Here is a 19,837-nt window from a genome sequence, read left to right as displayed (position 1 = left end):
TTGTTTTGTATGAAGAAGGAATTTGTGAAGATCTGAAAATGGTTTCAAACATTGATCATGGCCCAAGCCAAATGCTGTAATTTTCCTAATTACACAAAATTCAGGAAATTCATCTGTGTTTTCTCTGTTATATTTCAAAGACCAGATTTGAATGCATTGCGGTTTAGTGCCTTGAGTGTGAGAGGGTAGGAGTTATCAAGAAACACGTTTATGTTGGTGGTGGCTCGGCCTCTCCCGAAGCTTGCTTCAATGCCCTTGATAGTCAGGAAGGGCTGCCACATTTGCCTACAGTCACTACACTTGATAACAATTCCCTGTGAAGTGCTTCAAAATGTGTTTTGACATTGTAGCCGCTGTATTAAATGTAAGGATTATTATTATTTATTGTCAGTTAGAACCATGTCCACTGGGTAAAATCATGTTTAAATTGATGCTCAAAACATGCCATCACATTACAACTGACCTCGCATTTATTTTATAAACGTAATGGATTTTCAAGGACACACTACAATCTTGAGGACACTGCTGAGGTATTCCAACTGATGTTAATGGATGGGATAAATGCATTCTATAGCAGTTGATAGGTTTCAAGTACAGTTGATGTTCAAGAAAAATTAGCAACTATTTCTGTGCCTATTACATTTTCATTTTGAAATTATCACTTGACATTTTTGGATGGTTTAGAATAATACTAACCATTTCATTTCATGCAGTGCATTATTACATGGAAGAAACATCTCAAAATATTTTACAGTATTTACTGTAGAGTGTAGTGACTGTATTTTTATAGCAGTGGCCTATGAATAATCATCCTTGCAATTGGTATAACACTTTTCAAGTTGAGAGAATGTCCCAAAGCGCTTCACAGGATTTATTGAGAAGTGGAGTGACTATGTATTTGTGGATGAATGCTGCAAACAATTTGTGCACAGCAATGTCCCTCAAATTAATGACCATTTTTATTTGAGGGATTGTTGGCCAGGCAAAACTTCCTTCTCTTTTCAAGTAGTGCCATGGGATATTTAAGGGACAGATTTTCAAAGAGCTGGCATAGACTCGATGGGCCGAATGGCCTCTTTTTGCGCTGTACGATTCCATGATTCTGTGATTCTATGATTCTATGGGACTGCGATATTAATGTCATATCCGAAGGATGGCACCTTCGACAATGTAACACAATCCCAGCACTGAATTACAGTGTCAGCTCAAAGTCCCAATGTGGTTTCTGAAAATCTCTGATGAGCATTACCTAACTTTATTAATGTTAAATCCTCCTGGCAATTCAAGACAAATATTAAATATCACTGGATTCAAGTTCGGGCACATTTTCAATAATGCTGCACTGCCAAAGCATCAGTCCTGATATTTCCTATCATGAATGATCTGCTTATTTCTGAAACTAGCTAACCATGCACACCTAAGAGGATCAGCTCTTTAAACAGACTTGACTCAATATCTGCAGTGAAAATGTTACAAAATTTATAAAAGGATTGTGGTAAAAGAGTCCCACCGACAGACAGTCATATTTATACATTTCAGTTCCTTGTGAGATTTTACATTTCATCCTTCACACAATCAAAAGAATAGATTCCATAATTACTGCCAAGCAAGCAGAGCCATGGCATATCATTAAACTATATACCATTTGTTGATTTATATAGATTAATAGGAATTAGTGCATTGACATTCAGCACCGATAAGGTTCATTATTTCAATGTTGTCTACGGGGAATACATTTCCAGATGACTCACATGTAAATTTTTAATTAGTTAGAAACTACAAGTGTGCTAAATACAAATTAATTTTATATTTGCAATAATTCACCATTCCATAAGCAAGGTTTTTTTTTGCAACATGAAATTTTACTGCTCTTAGAAAGAGTGCTTCCTTTCTCCACTTTGTTGCCTCTAACGGTTTCTCCTCCAGCCCCCGCACTGTCACGTCTGACGTCCCCCAGGGCTCTGCCCTTGTCTCCTCTTTAATATCTACATGTTCCCCCTTGGTGATATCATCCACAGACATGCGGTCAACTTCCATATGTACGCGGATGACACCCATCTCTATCTTTCTGCCCCCACCCTCAACTCCGGACCACTGCTGTCCTGACAGACTGTCTGTCGGACATCAAGTCCTGGATGAGGGCAAATTTCCAGTTGAATGTGAACAAGACTGAGGCCCTCCTGATTGTCTCGCGCAGCGCCTCCGCACCTCAGGCTCTGGCAGCATCAACCTCCATGGTTTCACGCTTCAACTCACCAGCCAGTCAGCCTCGGTGTCTTGTTTGACCCTCAACTCTCTTTTCTCCCACACATCCAAGCCATGACCCGCTCTGCCTTCCCTCACCTCCGTAACATTGTGCGACTCTGCCACTACCTCACCCCTCAGGCCACTGACATTCTTGTTCACACCTTCATCACCTCCAGGCTCGACTATGCAAACGCCCTGCTTGTCGGTCTTCCCAACTCCTCCCTCCACAGGCTGCAGATAACGCAGAACTCAGCAGCCCGTGTCCTCTCCCGCACCAAACTCCGTGACCTCATCTCCCTCATTCTCACCCAACTCCATTGGCTCCCTATCCTTCAGAGGATCCAGTTCAGGATCCTGGTCCTCACCTACAAAGCCCTCAATGGCCTCACCCCACCCTACACCCTACTTCTGCCACCTCCAAACCCCCTACCAACCCGCCCGCTCCCTCCGCTCAGCTGGCTCCGGCTGCTCCATGTTCCCCGACCCACCCGCCCACCATTGGAGGGAGAGCCTTCAGCCACTCTGCCCCCAACTTCTGGAATTCCATTCCCCAGTCACTCCACCTCGCCCCCTCCTTAGCCTCCTTCAAGTCCCGCTTCAAGACCCTCCTCTTCGACTATGCCATCGGCCACCCCCCTTCCCCTCCCCTCTCTCCCCTGACCCCAGCTCGGGTCTGAAATGCTATACACTGTCCAGCGCCTTGGGACATCCTTCCGACATGAAAGGTGCTATACACATGTAATCTTGTTGTTATTGTTGTTGCTTTAGCTGTCTGCATTTCCTTACTGAGCATTTGCAGGACTGGGTTTTAGCATGGTGAAAATATGAGTGTTCTTAGTGTAATAATTGCATTATATTTGGTGTTGGTATTTATATAGCACCTCTCACATAGAGTAATGTTTCTAATAATGTCCCAGCCTCCAAGATAGTTTCAAAGTCCAAACACCTTATTTTGCTGCCTGTGCCTGTTTCGGCAGATGTATGGAACGTGTTATAATCTAACGAGATCAGGGAAATAAATGACATCCATTGGAAATTCTGTTTAATGCAATCTGGAAGATAAGAATCCACCAACATCAGCAAAGCATGGCGTGACAATGGATTGGAAAATATTTCAAATTAGAAATTCTAGTCATCAAACTCATACTGGTGACTAACTCATGACAATCCTCGTTGTGGGGTAGGTAAACAGGGTCTCCTTGGAACTGAGTTTAGCTGGCTCGAAAGTGACATGTTTGGCAATGAAATGTCAGTTCTCTGTGATGGTGTTGGTAATCCAGGGTTCCTGAGCCAGACAGGACCGCAGTTCTCCAGGGCACTGCTGATGACAAACCATTATACTCTATTACCTGCTGAATGTAGAGTATTTTTGCTTAATGAGTGTTTTTGTTTACTATATTATTTTTTAAAAAGTCAATAACATATTTCCACTCAACATATGCTAATGCAAACACTTTAATTTTTACTGCAGCCCGAGGAGCTTACAAACGCCCTGGAGATCAGTAACATCGTGTTCACCAGCATGTTTGCAATGGAAATGATCCTCAAACTTCTAGCATTTGGTCTCTTTGACTACATTAAGAATCCATACAATATCTTTGATGGAATTATAGTCATTATCAGGTAAATTTGCAACGTGTGAGATGTTTTTGTTTATTTTTCTCCTGTGTAGATGGACACTCCAGGAATGAAACATTCCACCTGGGTCTCGGCTTCAACCTTTTTTCTTGGCAATTTCGATTTCAGAGCTCGCACATTTTGAACAATTCTTATATTTTAATTTTGATGCTGGTTTTCTGCAAACTCTTTTCAGAAATACAAAATTAATATTACATTTAAGAATTGTCCAAAATTTGCACAATCTGAAAAGCTAAGAGTTCGAGTTTGACCCGGGCGGAATTGCACGCCTTGGGGAGTGTGATTAAGCAAACTGGGCGCTGCCCTGTGTGAGGGGAGTTATATAAATGAAAGTTGTTGTTGTTGATTATAATAGTGGCAAATTACAAGTTATTTGAATTTGACAGATTACAATGGAACGCATGTGAAAGAAACACTGGGATTAGCAACACAATGAGTTCTGTATTATCAAAACCATTCCTGTGAAACAATTGATTTTTATGTTTTCAAATGGGTTGATTTTTGGGGGTTTGTCGTATGCATTAAATGGATTTTAGATCCATTTTATTCTTCAACTCTTAATTTGGAAGCCGATTTATTTTTAAAATCTGCGAAATACCAGCTTCCAAATTAAGACCAAATTGAAGAAACTTCTCCCATCCTCATAATCTGGAAACTATTTTGAGATTAATGCGGAAAACGGGCTAAGGCTTGGTGGAATTTTGGGCCTCTGGTATTCCGTTGAACATTCTCAAGAGGAAATGTGTGATAAACAACCTTTCTCCCTGTTTGTTATTAGCGTGTGGGAAATTATTGGGCAAAATGATGGCGGCCTTTCAGTGCTAAGAACGTTCAGGCTCCTCCGAGTCTTGAAGCTGGTGCGTTTCTTGCCTGCATTGAGACGCCAGCTCGTGGTCCTGATGAAAACGATGGACAACGTGGCCACCTTCTGCATGCTGCTCATGCTCTTCATATTTATCTTCAGGTAATCAGAGCAAGCCTTTTGTGCATGGTAATTAAGTGCAATTTGTTTTTGCATCTCAGCTAATTTAATTTTGCTCAACCTGCTTTTTATTTGGGCTTTTTTTTAAAAAATCATTAGTGGTTACGATCTCAGTCATACGAGACTTCTTTTTGTTCGTGCTTACGGTCATCTCCCTCTCCCCTTGGCTCAGCATCAGACTCCGCCACTGTCAAGCGCTCCGGGATGCTACCCAACGTGAAGAGCGCTATTATAAATGCAAGTTGTTGTTGTTCTTTGGCCCACAGTATTCTAGGCATGCACCTGTTTGGATGTAAATTCAGCTTGACGACTGAGAATGGGGACACGATCCCAGACAGAAAGAATTTTGATTCCTTATTGTGGGCAATTGTCACCGTATTTCAGGTGAGATTTCTGTTCTCGAAAACAATATGTTATTGCTGCTACTGCTGCTGTAATGCCCACAGAGATAGGATAATTGAGACTGAATTTTTAAGCAAACCGTTCGCAGCTCTACTCTTCTAACTTCTGTGAGGAACGATGGGTTTTGTTTTATAATGGGATCACGCTCAAGTGAACTTTATAATGTAATTTACCCACTTCTGTGTTGCTGCAGTGTAAAACTTTTTTAAAACAGCCATCGGTATCTGCTGAGCTGGTGTGTGCTTAATTAAAGTGATGTATCTGCTGAGCTGGTGTGTGCTTAATTAAAGTGATGAGTGACCTTAACGTTCATCCGCTGATGACATTCTTCTGCGCCAAATCCTGCTGTTGATAATTGCTGTGGGCAAGATTGTCCAGGGTATTAACATAAGGATGTTAATGTGTAGCTCAATGGTTAGAGCACTCGGCTTGCAAGCGAGAGACCTGGGTTCGATTCCTGGCAGGGCAAAACCTTGGGCAAGTTTCCTTTCTCTACACGCCTGATAATAATCGCTCAAGGAAATAAATAAAATAACAATTTGGTCACTCAATCCACGACTGTCTGTGGGACGCTGCTGTGCGCATTTGTCTGCAGCGTTTTGCCCACAAATATACGGCCAATTCACTTTGCAGTATATTCTGTGAAGCGTTTTGAGGATTATTATTATTTACTCTTAATGCAGGTTTTACCAGAGCAGTAAATGTAAAAACAGGCTTTAAGTATTCCCAAAGAATATTTTCATTAAAGCCTGGGCATGATGCTTTCTCATTTTGCTCATCCAGAATTAGTACTTGCTAACAGCTGCACAAACCATTAAGGCTTTTGCGCCAATGACTCCCTTTGGGTCTCGCAAATAAAGAGGAAGAAGAATATTGAAGAGTTGCGGATTCTTTGCAGCTTTATTCAAATAACAATGTGGCCTCTTTTATCCACAGATCCTTACTCAGGAGGATTGGAATGTAGTGCTGTATAACGGAATGGCTTCCACTTCACCTTGGGCTGCCCTCTACTTTGTGGCATTGATGACTTTTGGCAACTATGTACTGTTTAACCTGCTCGTTGCTATTCTTGTGGAAGGCTTCCAAGCAGAGGTAGGTCTCCTATACTTGGGCAAACTTTATTACCTTTTGCTTTGAAGAGGCTCCAGCAGTAAAGATCGTAATATGGGGGGATAGGATGGACACCTTCTTCAAGCAGCTAACTGACACTGAGGTGAAAAACTGGGCCGAGTGGCCTCCTACTGTGTTGTACATTTCTGGGGTTCAATGTATACCAATTCAACCATTAACTTTCAACTTGCCTGGTAGAGGAGTATTGCATGTGTGATAATACACTGAATAGGAAAGCATAATGAAGAGAATGGGCTGCAGTTCACACTAACCACTTAGGAAGAGAGCTTTTCGGAAAACAACTGTTTAAACAGTTGAAACTTTAATAGAACTGCACACACACCATGCTGAAGCACTCCCCATATGCAAATACAACAACAACAACAACAAGATTCCATTTATAGAGCGCCTTTCACATCGGGAGGACGTCCCAAGGCGCTGTACAGTTGGGTCAGGACCCGAGCATTGGGGGGAAATGGTCAGGGGGAGAGGAGGGAAGGGAGGGGGCGAGGAGGGGGGAAATGGTCAGGGTGAGGGGAGGGAAGGGAGGGGGCGAGGAGGGGGGAAATGGTCAGGGTGAGGGGAGGGAAGGGAGGGAGCGAGGAGGGGCTAGAGAGTCGAGAGGGGAGCTGAAGGTTCGGTCAAAGAGAAAGGTCTTGAGACCGGCCTTGAAGGAGGAAAGGGAGGAAGCGGAAAAGGCACTGGGGGATAGAGTTTCAGAGCCTCGGGGCTGAGAGGCTGAAGGCCCGGCCACCAATGGTAGGGCGGTTGGGGCGGGGGATGTGGAGCAGACCGGAGCCAGAGGAACGGAGGGTACGGGCGGGTAGGTAGGGGGATAGTAGGTCGGAGAGGTAGGAGGGAGCGAAGCCGTGAATGGCCTTGTAGGTGAGGATGAGGATCTTGAATTCGATCCTCTGGGGGATGGGGAGCCAGTGGAGGCGAGCGAGGGCGAGGGTGGGTGTGATGTGGTCTCGGTGTCTGGTGCGGGACAGTACACGAGCTGCAGAGTTCTGAATGATCTGCAGTGTGGAGGGAGGGCCGGGAAGGCCGGCGAGGAGAGAGTTCCCATAGTCCAGCCTTGAGGTGACAAAGGCATGGACCAGGGTTTCAGCCGCGTGAGGGGTGAGGGAGTGCCGTAGTCTGGCGACGTTCCGGAGGTGATGGAAGGCGGTGCCGGTTGTGGTGCGGATATGAGGGAGAAAGGACAGCTCAGGGTCGAACAGAACCCCGAGGTTCCTGATGGCTTTGAGAAGTGGAGAGTGCGGCCTTGGATGCTGATGGTGTCAGCACCTGAGGTGCGGAGGTGCTGACGGAGCCAATCAGGAGGGCCTCAGTTTTGCGCACATTGAGCTGAAGAAAGTTGTCTCTCGTCCAGGACTTGATGTCGGACAGACAGCTGTCAGGACATCGGGGGTCGTGGAGTTGAGGGTAGAGGAGGAAAGGTAGAGTTGGATGTCATCCGCATACATGTGGAAGCTAACCCCATGTCTGCGGATGATGTCACCACAGGGGGAGCATATAGAGGGTGAAGAGGAGGGGACCGAGGACAGAGCCTTGAGGGACACCGCACGAGACAGCGCGGGGGGTGGAGGGAAAACCATTCGTGGAAACAAAGTGAAGACGGTGGGAGAGGTACGACCTTAACCACTCAAGGATAGGGCCTTGAAGGTTGAGGTGGGAGGACAAGCAGTGGAGGAGGATAGCGTGGTCGACCGTATCGAATGCTGCCGATAGGTCGAGGAGGACGAGGAGGCAGATTATTGATGATATCATTAGACAAACAACAGCAACAACAAAATTACATTTATGTAGCGCCTTTCACGTCAGTTACGGACCCGGGCTAAGTGTTGGGGTGGGGGAGGGGGGAGGCAGGGAGAGCGAAAGCACGGTCGAAGAGAACGGTTTTGAGGTGGGTCTTGAAGATGGCGAGGGAGGGGGCGAGATGGAGGGACTGCGAGATGGAGTTCCATAGGGTGGGTGCAGAGTGGCGGAAGGCCCGCCCACCGATAGTGGGGCGAGCGAGGCGGGGGACGTGAAGCAGGCCAGAGCTCACTGAACAGAAGGAGCTAACAGGATGGTAGGGGGTTAGGAGGTCGCAGAGGTAGGGGGGAGCAAGACCATGGAGGGCTTTGAAGGTGAGGATCTGGATCTCGAACTGTATCCTCTGTGTGATGGGAAGCCGGTGGAGTTAGGCAAGAATGGGGGGGGATAGGATCACGGAGCCTGGTGCGGGAGAGGACACAGGCTGCAAAGTTCTGGATGATCTGCAGCCTATGGAGAGAGGAGTTGGGGAGGCCGACAAGCAGGAAGTTAGCATAATCGAGCCTCGATGTAATGAAGGCGTGTATGAGGGTTTTATCGGAAGACGAAAGTAGTCAGCTCCATATATATGAAGTAACCTCTTGTCTTTTTACGCTAAGACAAATAATAATCATTCTTGTATTTGGTACAGCGCCTTATCAGATCATTGATACGTCTCAAACTGCTTCACAGGATGCATGGTAAAGTGTAGTGACTGTGTATTTAGTAAATACCTACTCAAAGACAAATACCCTGCAGTCTTGTGAAGTATAATCGAAAGCTTAACACGTACTCACTGATGTTATAAACTTGCTATGCTGTTGCTTAAATAAAAATGAGTCAAGGTAACACGTTTAGTTGGTTTGCCACTTGACGTTTCCATTAGTCTGATTTTTGCAGCAATTGTTCACAACAATATGTAATCATGTGTTACAAAAAAAAGCTGAGAATTATTGAACCTCCCATTTAGAAAATTTCATATCGTGAATCTGACAGGTTTGTATCAGGAATCCTGTCAGCTTTGATCCATACCTCACACTAACAGATTTTTTTTGCCAGCTGTCCATTCCTTTTAACATGGGTTCATTAAAAGCTATTGAATCACTTGACAATACGTTTACAGCTGCTAGTGCAGAATAAACCCACATCATAAAAGAGTTTCTCATCTTATCTAATTTGAGCAACACAAATCTTATATTAAAAAGACCACATCATTGAAAATCACAGCCTCCTGACAACTGCAGCTCACAGTCTCTGACTGATTCTTCATTTTGCTCAGCTTTAGCCAACTGTCTTTTTCTGGCTGCAATATAGCTTTCTCTTGATTGTGCAGAAAGAGCAAACATGTGGCATCTTCTACAGGGAGTTGAACAGTTCAGTCTCTTTGTTGTTCTGTTAACCATTTCTTTATCTCTCCTCATTAACATGCTTAAAATGCTCGGGTCCAATACTCTGTCTGTCGAGTTCCTTGGGACGTCCTCCCGATGTGAAAGGCGCTATACACATGCAACTTGGTGGTGTTTGTTGTTAAAATATTTGTGATTGTATACAGTGCTTATAGTTCTTCAGTTGGTGCCCTCAGTCCGGTTGGTGCCCTCAGTGCGGTTGGTGCCCTCAGTGCGGTTGGTGCCCTCAGTGAGGTTGGTGCCCTCAGTGCGGTTGGTGCCTCAGTGCGGTTGGTGCCCTCAGTGCGGTTGGTGCCTCAGTGCGGTTGGTGCCATCAGTGCGGTTGGTGCCCTCAGTACGGTTGGTGCCCTCAGTGCGGTTGGTGCCTCAGTGAGGTTGGTGCCCTCAGTGCGGTTGGTGCCCTCAGTACGGTTGGTGCCCTCAGTGCGGTTGGTGCCCTCAGTGCGGTTGGTGCCCTCAGTGCAGTTGGTGCCCTCAGTACGGTTGGTGCCCTCAGTGAGGTTGGTGCCCTCAGTGCGGTTGGTGCCCTCAGTGCGGTTGGTGCTCTCAGTGCAGTTGGTGCCCTCAGTGCGATTGGTGTGGTTGGTGCCCTCAGTCCAGTTGGTGCCCTCAGTGCAGTTGGTGTGGTTGGTGCCCTCAGTGCGGTTGGTGCCCTCAGTGCAGTTGGTGCCTCAATGCAGTTGGTGCCCTTAGTACGGTTGGTGCCCTCAGTGCGGTTGATGCCCTCAGTGCGGTTGGTGCCCTCAGTGCGGTTGGTGCCCTCAGTGCGGTTGGTGCCCTCAGTGTGGTTGGTGCCTCAATGCGGTTGGTGCCCTCAGTGCAGTTGGTGCCTTCAGTGCGATTGGTGTGGTTGGTGCCCTCAGTCCAGTTGGTGCCCTCAGTGCGGTTGGTGTGGTTGGTGCCCTCAGTGCGGTTGGTGCCCTCAGTGCAGTTGGTGCCTCAGTGCAGAGTGATCCTTTACGATGGGATCATTGCATTTGTCCACTTCTTCGATTCTCTTCTCTTGATCGTAGCCCCACATAGGGACTTGAACCTGTAGTCCTTGTTGACTATCGTCAAGCTGGTATTGGGGGAGTGCAACACTGTTGGAATTGCTGTCCTTTGGATTAGACACTAATTTGGAGCTCCATGTGGATCTTTGGGTGTCCTTCTACTCCAAGGTTATCTTGGAGGCAAAGGACAACCCCCAGCTTCTGTTTTCCACCACAAACCGACTCCTCCGTCCACCTTCCCATGCCTCGGTCATCCTCTCCTCAAACTCCAACTGTGAGGAGATACGGATTTCCTCGAAACCAAAATCGAGGGGATACGTTCAGCCACCTCTGCCCGTCCACAGCCACCCCCACATCACCTCTCCCTCATGACCCTCCCCCCCCTATACTCCTTCGACTCTATCTCTCCCTCCTCCCTCTCCGCGATTGTTCGCAAACTCAAACCCACCACCTGCTCCTTCGATCCATCCCCACCTCTCTCCTCATCTCCCAGCTCCACCTTCTGGCCCCTCTCCTGTCCAACGTCATCAACTGCTCCTTGTCCACTGGTTCAGTTCCCACACCCTAAAAACAGCCGTCATCACCCCCATCCTGAAAAAACCTTCTCTGGACCCATGCCTCCTCTCCAGCTCCCGCCCCATCTCTAACCTCCCATTCCTCTCCGAGATCCTGGAACGAGTCGTCGTGTCCCAGCTCCGCTCTTTCTCTCTCACCATTCCCTCTTTGAACCCCTCCAATCCGGCTTCCGCGCTGCCCACAGCACAGAAACAGCCCTGGTCAAAGTCACTAATGACATTCTGAACATCTGTGATCAGCGCTCCCTCTGCCTCCTTGTCCTCTTCAACCTCTCTTCCCCCTTCGACATTGTCGACCACTCCATCCTCATACACCGCCTCTTCTCTTTATTTAATCTTCACTGACCTGCCCTTGCCTGGATCAAATCCTATCTCTTTCACCGTCTCCACTTTGTTGACTCTAACGGTTTCTCCTCCAGTCCCCGCACTGTCACGTCTGGCGTCCCCCAGGGCTCTGTCCTTGGCCCTCTCCTCTTTAATATCTACATGCTCCCCCTTGGTGACATCATCCGCAGACATAGGGTCAACTTCAATATGACACCCAACTCTCTCTTTCTGCCTCCACCCTCAACTCCGGACCACTGCTGTCCTGACAGACTGTCTGTCGGACATCAAGTCCTGGATGAGGGCAAACTTCCTACAGTTGAATGTGAACAAGACTGAGGGCCTCCTGATTGGCTCACACCAGCGCCTCCGCACCTCAGGCTCTGGCACCATCCACCTCCATGGTTGCACACTTCAACTCACCAGCCAGTCAGGAACCGAGGTGTCTTGTTCGACCCTCAACTCTCTTTTCTCCCCCACATCCAAGCCATGACCCGCTCTGCCTTCCCTCACCTCCATAACATCGTCCGACTCCCCACTACCTCACTCCTCAGGCCACTGAAACTCTTATTCATGCCTTCTTCACCTCCAGACTCGACTATGCAAATGCCCTACTTGTCGGCCTTCCCAACTCCTCCCTCCACAGACTGCAGATAATCCAGAACTCTGCAGCCCGTGTCCTCTCCTGCACCAAACTCCGTGACCCCATCTTCCCCATTCTCACCCGACTCCATTGGCTCTCGATCTTTCAGAGGAACCAGTTCAAAATCCTGGTCATCACCTACAAAGCCCTCAATGGCCTCGCCCCACCCTACCTCTGCCACCTCCAAACCCCCTACCAACCCGCCCGCTCCCTCCGCTCAGCCGGCTCTGGCTGCTCCAAGTCCCCCGACCCACCCACCCCACCATTGGGGGGACAGCCTTCAGCCACTCTGCCCCCAACCTCTAGAATTCCATCCCCCAATCACTCCGCCTCGCCCCCTCCTTAGCCTCCTTCAAGTCCCACCTCAAAACCTTCCTCTTCGACCATGCCATCGGCCACCCCCCTTACCCTCCCCTTCCCTCTTCCCCCTGACCTCAATTTGGGTCTGAAATGCTGTACCCTGTCCAGCGCCTTGGGACGTGAAAGGCGCTATACAAATGTAATCTTGTTGTTGTTGGATGACACTGGGAAGAGAAGGGAATTTCTACTGTTCTCCTGCTTTCCGCCATTTTCGGTTGTTCACCACATACCTGTTTGTGGATTTGCTATGTACAATATAAATATACAGTCAGCAATTAGCTACAAAGCACTTTAAAACGTTTCAAAGTTACAGACACTATGAAACATGCAAGGATTATTTATTTACATTCGAAATGCACAATATGCTTATTCCAGGGTGATGCCAATCGATCAGATACAGACGAAGACAAAACATCTGCTAATTTTGATTATGAGTCCGAGAGGTTGAAAGAGCCTTCCACAGGTAAGCAGTTAATATGCATAATTCTTTACTGTCGCGCTTGCACCTTTCCAAATCAGCAGATTCCTGAGTTTTCCACTCCAATCTGAGATCTACCTTGGTTGCTCAATTGGTAGCATTCTTGCCTCTGAATCACAAGGTTGTGGGTTCACGCCCCACATTGAGACTTTGAACTCGCATAGTCCAGGCTAACACTGCACTCTGTCGGAGGTGCTGTTGAGTTGAGATGTTCACCTGTGTTTAGAGGCACAGTAAAGATACAGAATTGGCTGATGCATTCACCCTCAAGATACACATTCACTGCATTTGTGGAGTCCTGTAGCTCAGTGGTTAGAGCACTCGCCTCGCAAGCAAGAGACCTGGGTTCAATCCACGACTGTTTGTGGGACGCTGCCTGTGCATAATTCGTTGCCATTTTTCACCCACAAAATATACAATCAATTCACTTTACAGTATATTCCATGAAGCGCTTTGAGACGTCTTGAAGATGTGATAAGGCGCTATATCAAATGCAAGGATTATTGTTATAATTTTGCAGTAAAACCTTTCAAGCACTTGAAGGCTTTCCCCCAATGTGAAAGGCACGAAAAGAGATGCAAGAATTATTGTTGTTTATTATCATTATTGTATTAATATTCCCTTCTGCAGAATTAAAAATGTATTCAGTAGTCATGACACCAAACGGACACTTGGATTCCCGAAGCAGCATTGCGCCTCCGATTATCCTCCGCACGGCAGCTACCCCCATGCCTATCCCAAAGAGTTCCTTGTATATGGATTCAGTTCACACTTACGTGGAGAGTCGAAGAGGCAGCAGTGCTTCGATTGATCCTATAAATTATGACCAGAGATCTTTGGTGAGTGCGGATTGCGAGGGTTGCTGTTTGTTAACTTTGGCAAAACTGTAAAACTGGTTTTACGTTTTAGATATATTGAGTGATATTTGCCACATTTATTTCGTCCTTTTTATTATCTTATTATCTTACAATTTGCTCTCAGGAGTAAGTGAATTTCAAGCGAATGCTGGATATCTTGAATGTAGGCACTTTGAGCAAAGTTACCACAAAATGTTAAACAGATGATAATTTTGAAACAATTACGTTGTCTGTGAAAGAAATCAGTCATGTAGAGGATTAAATAAAATAACCCTCTGATGGGTACATCAACAACATCTTGCTTTTATACAGTGCCCTTCATACAGGGTAGTGTCTCAGAGCACTTAACAGTGACGCTGAGCCAGAGAGAGGGGAGAAGTGACCGTGGGCACAATCGAAGAGGAAGATCTTCAGACGTGAACTGAAAATGGGAAAGAGGGGGCAAAGTGGAGGGATTGAGGGAGAGAATTCCAAAGTTTCGGGGTGCAGTGGCTGAAAGCACGGCCGCCGATGGTGGAGTGGAGGGGATGAGAGACGAGCAGGAAGCCAGAGCCAGATGAATGGAGGCGGCGGCAAGTAGAGTGGGGAGTAAGCACGTCGGAGAGACAGGGAGATGCCATATCACAATATATATATAGATAATTATGTCATGAACCTGACTGTCAAAACCACTGAGTGATAGATTGACTGATAAAGTGGTTTTGAAGCACAGTCACAAGTGATGATTATCGTGAATCATCAGTGCCAAATACACAGTTGTGTACATATAAATATAAATGTGAATTGTACTGCAGGGTAGCTCTATATGAAATTCAATGTGGCTGAGCCTACAAAATGCATAGTAATGTTGAGAACTCAGGTGTGATATATTCCCCATCAAATATTGCACACGCTGCTTGTAAAAAAAATCTTTCACAAAGCACAAAGGGACAAGCTGGTCAACGGAAGGCTAATATCTATTTATCATACCAACATTCTTTTTTTTAAATTTGGTTCACCCTTTCAATTGATTTGTTTGTCAGTGATTTTGCATAAATTTGCTTCTTTATAACTGAGAAATGGTTCCTATAAATTTACATGAAATCATAGATCAATGAACCATATGAGTTTATATCTGCCTTTCTCTTTCTGTCTCTCTTTCTGTTTTGTTATCCATCTATCCTTTTTCTTCTACTGTTGAGTTTTCCAGTTCACCCAAAGTATCATTTTCCCATATTATTTCCTTTTGTCAATTTCAGTGTTTCTTATAAGGCACTTTGCACTAGCTCCGAATCTCTCTCTCTTACATTTACTCTATTTCTGTTTTATTCAACCTCCCATTTATTTTTTCTCTCTCTCCCTTGACCTCACATTTACTGATGCAGGGCAGGCCTCACTGAAATAAACATTTAGATGGGTGATTGACTTAAGTTAGAATCACAGCACGGTAAGCATCTAGCAGGAAAATAGGAGGTTTCTGTCCTTTTAAGATTTGTTATAAAACTAGATTGAATTAGTATGGTCGGCTGGAAATAGTCTTTAAAGACAAACGGTGCAGCTTCATTCTGTGACTCATGGGTATGTTCCTAGTAATTCCTATTATGTATCTCAGTCTTTAGCTCAATGCACATCAGCATTCACACAAATCATTTCCTTTCATAAACCACCAAGCTTAACCTTAAGCAGGATATTAAGTCAGCATCTTCCTTGTAGCTTTGTGTTTGTTTGTTGCTCAGTATACAACTACCTTTATTTCACAGTCCAGCGTCCGCAGTTCACCTAGCGCCCCTTGGAGCACTAACAGCAACTGGGGGAGCCGTCGGTCCAGCTGGCATAGCCTTGGGAGGGCACCAAGCCTGAAAAGGAAGAATCAGTTGGGAGAAAGGGAATCTCTGCTCTCTGGTGAAGGGCACCAAAGCTCCGACGATGATGGCGAATCTGAAGATGCAAAGTCTAGCAAAATGGGCAGCGTCAGCGGGTGGTCTTTGCACCACCGAGCGGAATCGGTGGACACCAAAGGTTCCTTGGACTTCCCTGAGCTCCTTCAAGTACCAGTGATGAGACATCCTGTCACCATGAATCCCATGAGCATGACTCCACCTGACTACCATGACTGCAATGGCAAAACCCTGCACGTTCCCAATGACGTCTTCCTTCGTATGGACCAACACAAAGAAGATCCAAGTGATTATGAAGATGAAATGGATGAAGTAATTAATGATGACCCTGTCAACTTACTGGGTTTTTTTGCTTTTGGGAGATATTTTACGCAGACTGCATTAAATAACTTTATCTTTTTTGGGCAGCTATTAGTTAGCTAGTTGATAATAAAATTGATTGAGAGGTTTGAGAGACCGTGATTAAGTAAAGTTTTTTTTTGTTATTGTTTGCAGACGGCTAATGATCTTTTCCAATGCTCCGAATGTCCAATTAATGCACTTTGAGACATCCTTTTGACATGAAAGGCACTATATAAATATTAAACATAGTTTAAATTGACCCGTTTTCAAAGACAGAATTAGAACTTGTGAGACCTGATGCTGTGCTTTACTCCCCTAACCCCATCCCTGTCATCCCCCTAAATCCCTTGATTTATCAGAACATAATAATTAAGAAGACTTGAGTTGCTGAAGAAGCTAATTCTTTTGTGGGCCACTGATCCATTCTAATGCTTTCAACTAAGTTCTATTTTTGTGGATAGATAAGCTCCCCCCTTCAAAAATCAAGCTCATTTAAGAATAAAAATGTCCATTAATTAGATAGTCTTCTCAAAGGATAACTAATTCTGAATTCTAATTGTGCCTGGGCTAAAGAGTTAGGCAAACACTTCCAATTTAATATCACAGTGTCCTCCAAAGTACATCCTGCCCACTGAAGGGGCGAAATTCTACCTGGGTTTCAGTATATTTTATTTTAACATTTCAGAACTTTCAGAACTTGGCAAATTCGTAAATACAATCTTAATTTTGAAGCTGCTTTCTGTAAGTCCTTTTGAGACTATGTGACATTGATCAATGTAACCATTTCCATTGCAGTCATTTTCCAATGTACAAAAGCTAAATGTACTAACTATTTCCATGTTTGGAGTGAATCAGTTGTTTTCCTTTCTTTAACAGAGCTACTGTTTTAGGATTCAAACATTTCTGGAGCCGTACAAACCAAACTGGTGTAAAGCACATGAGGATTGGGCTCTTTATCTATTCTCTCCTCAAAACCGGTATGCTGTGCTTTTGTGACAGGTCATTTTATAATAGTTACTTTTAGTACTACTTCTAATATGATGAGATGACATAAAATAAATGATGTACTGAATTTAGATCTTTTGAATCACACATTATCCTGCAAAATACACAAATTGTTGAATTTCACCTTTATAACTGCTATTGTATTTTCTACAAAAAATTGATGGATTGACAAGAGAAGAAAGGTGAGATCTAAAATATGCATTGCACCAATCAATTAGTAGATGATTTTGCAATTACTGGTTTAACAATGGTATCCTTTCTAATACAGATCCGACAGAAACTGAGCAAGATAGTAGTTGATTATAGGGTTGTACGTGTAGATGCAACGCTTTAGTTCTATGCCATGTAATGTTGTCTTGTCATTGAGTGCCTTATTAGGAGTCAATCCGCTGTGTGTGTGTGTGAGAGACTGAAAACGCTTGATGAAAGTGATAGCTTTTCTGGGCAAGTGAGTGATGTGTCCTTATCTCCATCATCTTCAGGTTCCGCATAATATGCCAGAAGGTCATTGCTCACAAGATGTTTGATCACGTGGTTCTGGTTTTCATATTCCTCAACTGCATCACCATTGCTCTCGAAAGACCTGAGATTGACCCAAGAAGCACAGTGAGCATATGTTACTCAATTTCCACTGCTGACTTTTCACATTTTATTTGGCATCATTTGCTCAGTATGATCAGCACGGTGCAACAATTGGATTTCCTCAGTCTTAGTACTTTGCGTAATGTTTTGCCAGTATTTCAATTTAAATCTTACATTAATATTAATTTTCTGTGCAACAATTGGATTTCCTCAGTCTTAGTACTTTGCGTAATGTTTTGCCAGTATTTCAATTTAAATCTTACATTAATATTAATTTTCTTTCTTCTTCCTCTACAGGAACGTCTTTTCCTTAGTGTTTCAAATCACATCTTCACGGCTATTTTTGTTGCTGAAATGACTGTTAAGGTAATATTACCTGTTTCTTGACAAACTGATTCATTTGAGTGAGACCCATAGATGAGAAACCTGAATGAACCCTGTGCTGTTCGCCAGCTGTTGCTGAGCAAGCAGGGGCAGAATTCTTTGTGTAAGCTTATAAAATAGGTTTTGGATGAATGTCAGCGGCGATGAGAACTGATGCACTAAAACCCTTGGTGTCAAAAAAAGTGTCTCGGAAATGGAAACTGGGAGTTTGATCCACCCTGGTGCTCAGTTTCAGATCTGAGCTGCATTGAGTGAAAGCTCCGATGCCTCCCTGCAGCAATAGAAAAAAACTGACCAGCAACATACTGTCTGTGTGCAACGTACTGTCTAGGAATAGGCTTCTCAGCAGAGATGAAATAGAAATCCAGACCAACTGAGAAAATATAGGATAAAATATCCTGGGTTATTTTTCAGGGAGAGGAATTTTTTTCAATATGGTTTGTTTTTAGAAAAAATATTATTTTCTGTCTTTCGGTAGTTACAATTAAAATGTTATAATTTGCCAATTACTGCATGCCTAAATGGAGAGAGATCTTGTCAAGCTGATTACAATCTTGGAGTTTAATGTTTTAATGTTACTCTGACCAGAAGTGAAATGCTAGTTAATCTGCAGCAGTCTAATCGCAAACCCCATTGTTTGTCAAAGCTAACTTTGTGTGTGATAAGCTTCTGATACCAAAAGCTGGGGTCGGTCTGTCTGAGGTTTTGAAACTAAACAAAAAATAATGATAATCCTTGCATTTGATATAGCGTCTTTCGTATCAGGAGGACATCTTTTTAGACTGTTTTGCACTGTATTCATTCGGCAGTTAGAAAATATGATTTCTAATTGCCGAATGAACGTGATGCAATCACGTTACGTTTGCGTAGCAGTTTGACACAAAAGCAGCATTTCAAATAGCTTCGCAGAAGGAGAATAATTTGAAATGAAATGAACAATGTTGTGCAGGCAAATTCGGCAGCAGAGATTCTTCTTATTCTTAACAAAATGCAAAATACAGCAGACGCTGGAAATCTGAAACCAAAACAGCAGCAGCTGGGAACCCTCAGCAGGTCAGGCAGCGTCTATAGAGAGAGGAAAGGGAGTCAACGTTTCTGACCCTTCTGACAAAGGGTTGTGTTCTTGAAACGTTGACTCACTTTCCTCTCTCCATAGCTGCTGCCTGACCTGCTGAGGGCTCCCGGCCGCTGCTGCTGCTTTTGTTTCATCTTCTTCTTCTTGTGCTGATTCACGCATCCCAGGAATTTAGGAGAAACTGCCCAAACTCACAAAACAATAGGATATTTACAGCAGCGGAGAGGAGATATTCCTCCCGTCAGATTTTCTGTCATGTGCCAAATGACTACACCACCCAGACACCACCCCCTGAAGATTTATGCAAGACTTATTATTATTTAATATTCTGGTTTGCTTTCATAGCTTCTGAAAGCAGCCACAATTAACAATGTTGGCATGCTTCCAGCAAAGCATTTCTTTTAACTACAGTATTGTAGCTTCTGTTCAGAAAGTCATTTAGATGTGTTTTCATGTCAGAAAGTCTCTAGAAGTCGATCTATTATTGAGTGTCAAGCAGCAGTTTAATTGATCCAATAAGATGTGCTCCCGTTTACTGCCTGTCCTCTTTTATTGCAGTTTCCTGCTTACTTTGAATGCTACCTTGAACCCTCCTGCCCGCAATCAAGGCTGTTGATGGTTCAAAGGCAGTTCCAAACAAACCATTCATCCTTCACAAATATGTTTGCTAGTGATGTGTTTTAAAAATAAATACAGTGATTACTTCTAATAATAGCTGAAACTCCATTGAAATTGATCTGGATTCAGATCAAGATAA

General features: G+C 44.5%; 1 protein-coding gene across 1 annotated transcript in view; it reads left to right on the top strand.

Moving 5' to 3' along the window:
• The window catches only part of cacna1ha (calcium channel, voltage-dependent, T type, alpha 1H subunit a), a 141,527-nt gene that overhangs the window by 78,012 nt on the left and 43,678 nt on the right, over positions 1-19,837 (top strand). The window contains exons 9-18 of the mRNA XM_042340973.1: positions 3,719-3,870; positions 4,664-4,849; positions 5,134-5,251; positions 6,206-6,361; positions 12,856-12,943; positions 13,589-13,797; positions 15,555-16,004; positions 16,911-17,011; positions 17,522-17,645; positions 17,919-17,987. Coding sequence (XP_042196907.1) covers positions 3,719-3,870; positions 4,664-4,849; positions 5,134-5,251; positions 6,206-6,361; positions 12,856-12,943; positions 13,589-13,797; positions 15,555-16,004; positions 16,911-17,011; positions 17,522-17,645; positions 17,919-17,987 — 1,653 coding nt within the window. The remainder of the gene's footprint in view (positions 1-3,718; positions 3,871-4,663; positions 4,850-5,133; positions 5,252-6,205; positions 6,362-12,855; positions 12,944-13,588; positions 13,798-15,554; positions 16,005-16,910; positions 17,012-17,521; positions 17,646-17,918; positions 17,988-19,837) is intronic.

The sequence above is a fragment of the Callorhinchus milii genome, unplaced genomic scaffold (genome assembly GCF_018977255.1).
Source record: "Callorhinchus milii isolate IMCB2004 unplaced genomic scaffold, IMCB_Cmil_1.0 Scaffold16, whole genome shotgun sequence".
NCBI lineage: Eukaryota > Metazoa > Chordata > Chondrichthyes > Chimaeriformes > Callorhinchidae > Callorhinchus > Callorhinchus milii.
The sequence above is the reverse complement of the archived record's forward strand: the minus strand, read 5'-3'. Positions and strand labels throughout refer to the sequence as shown.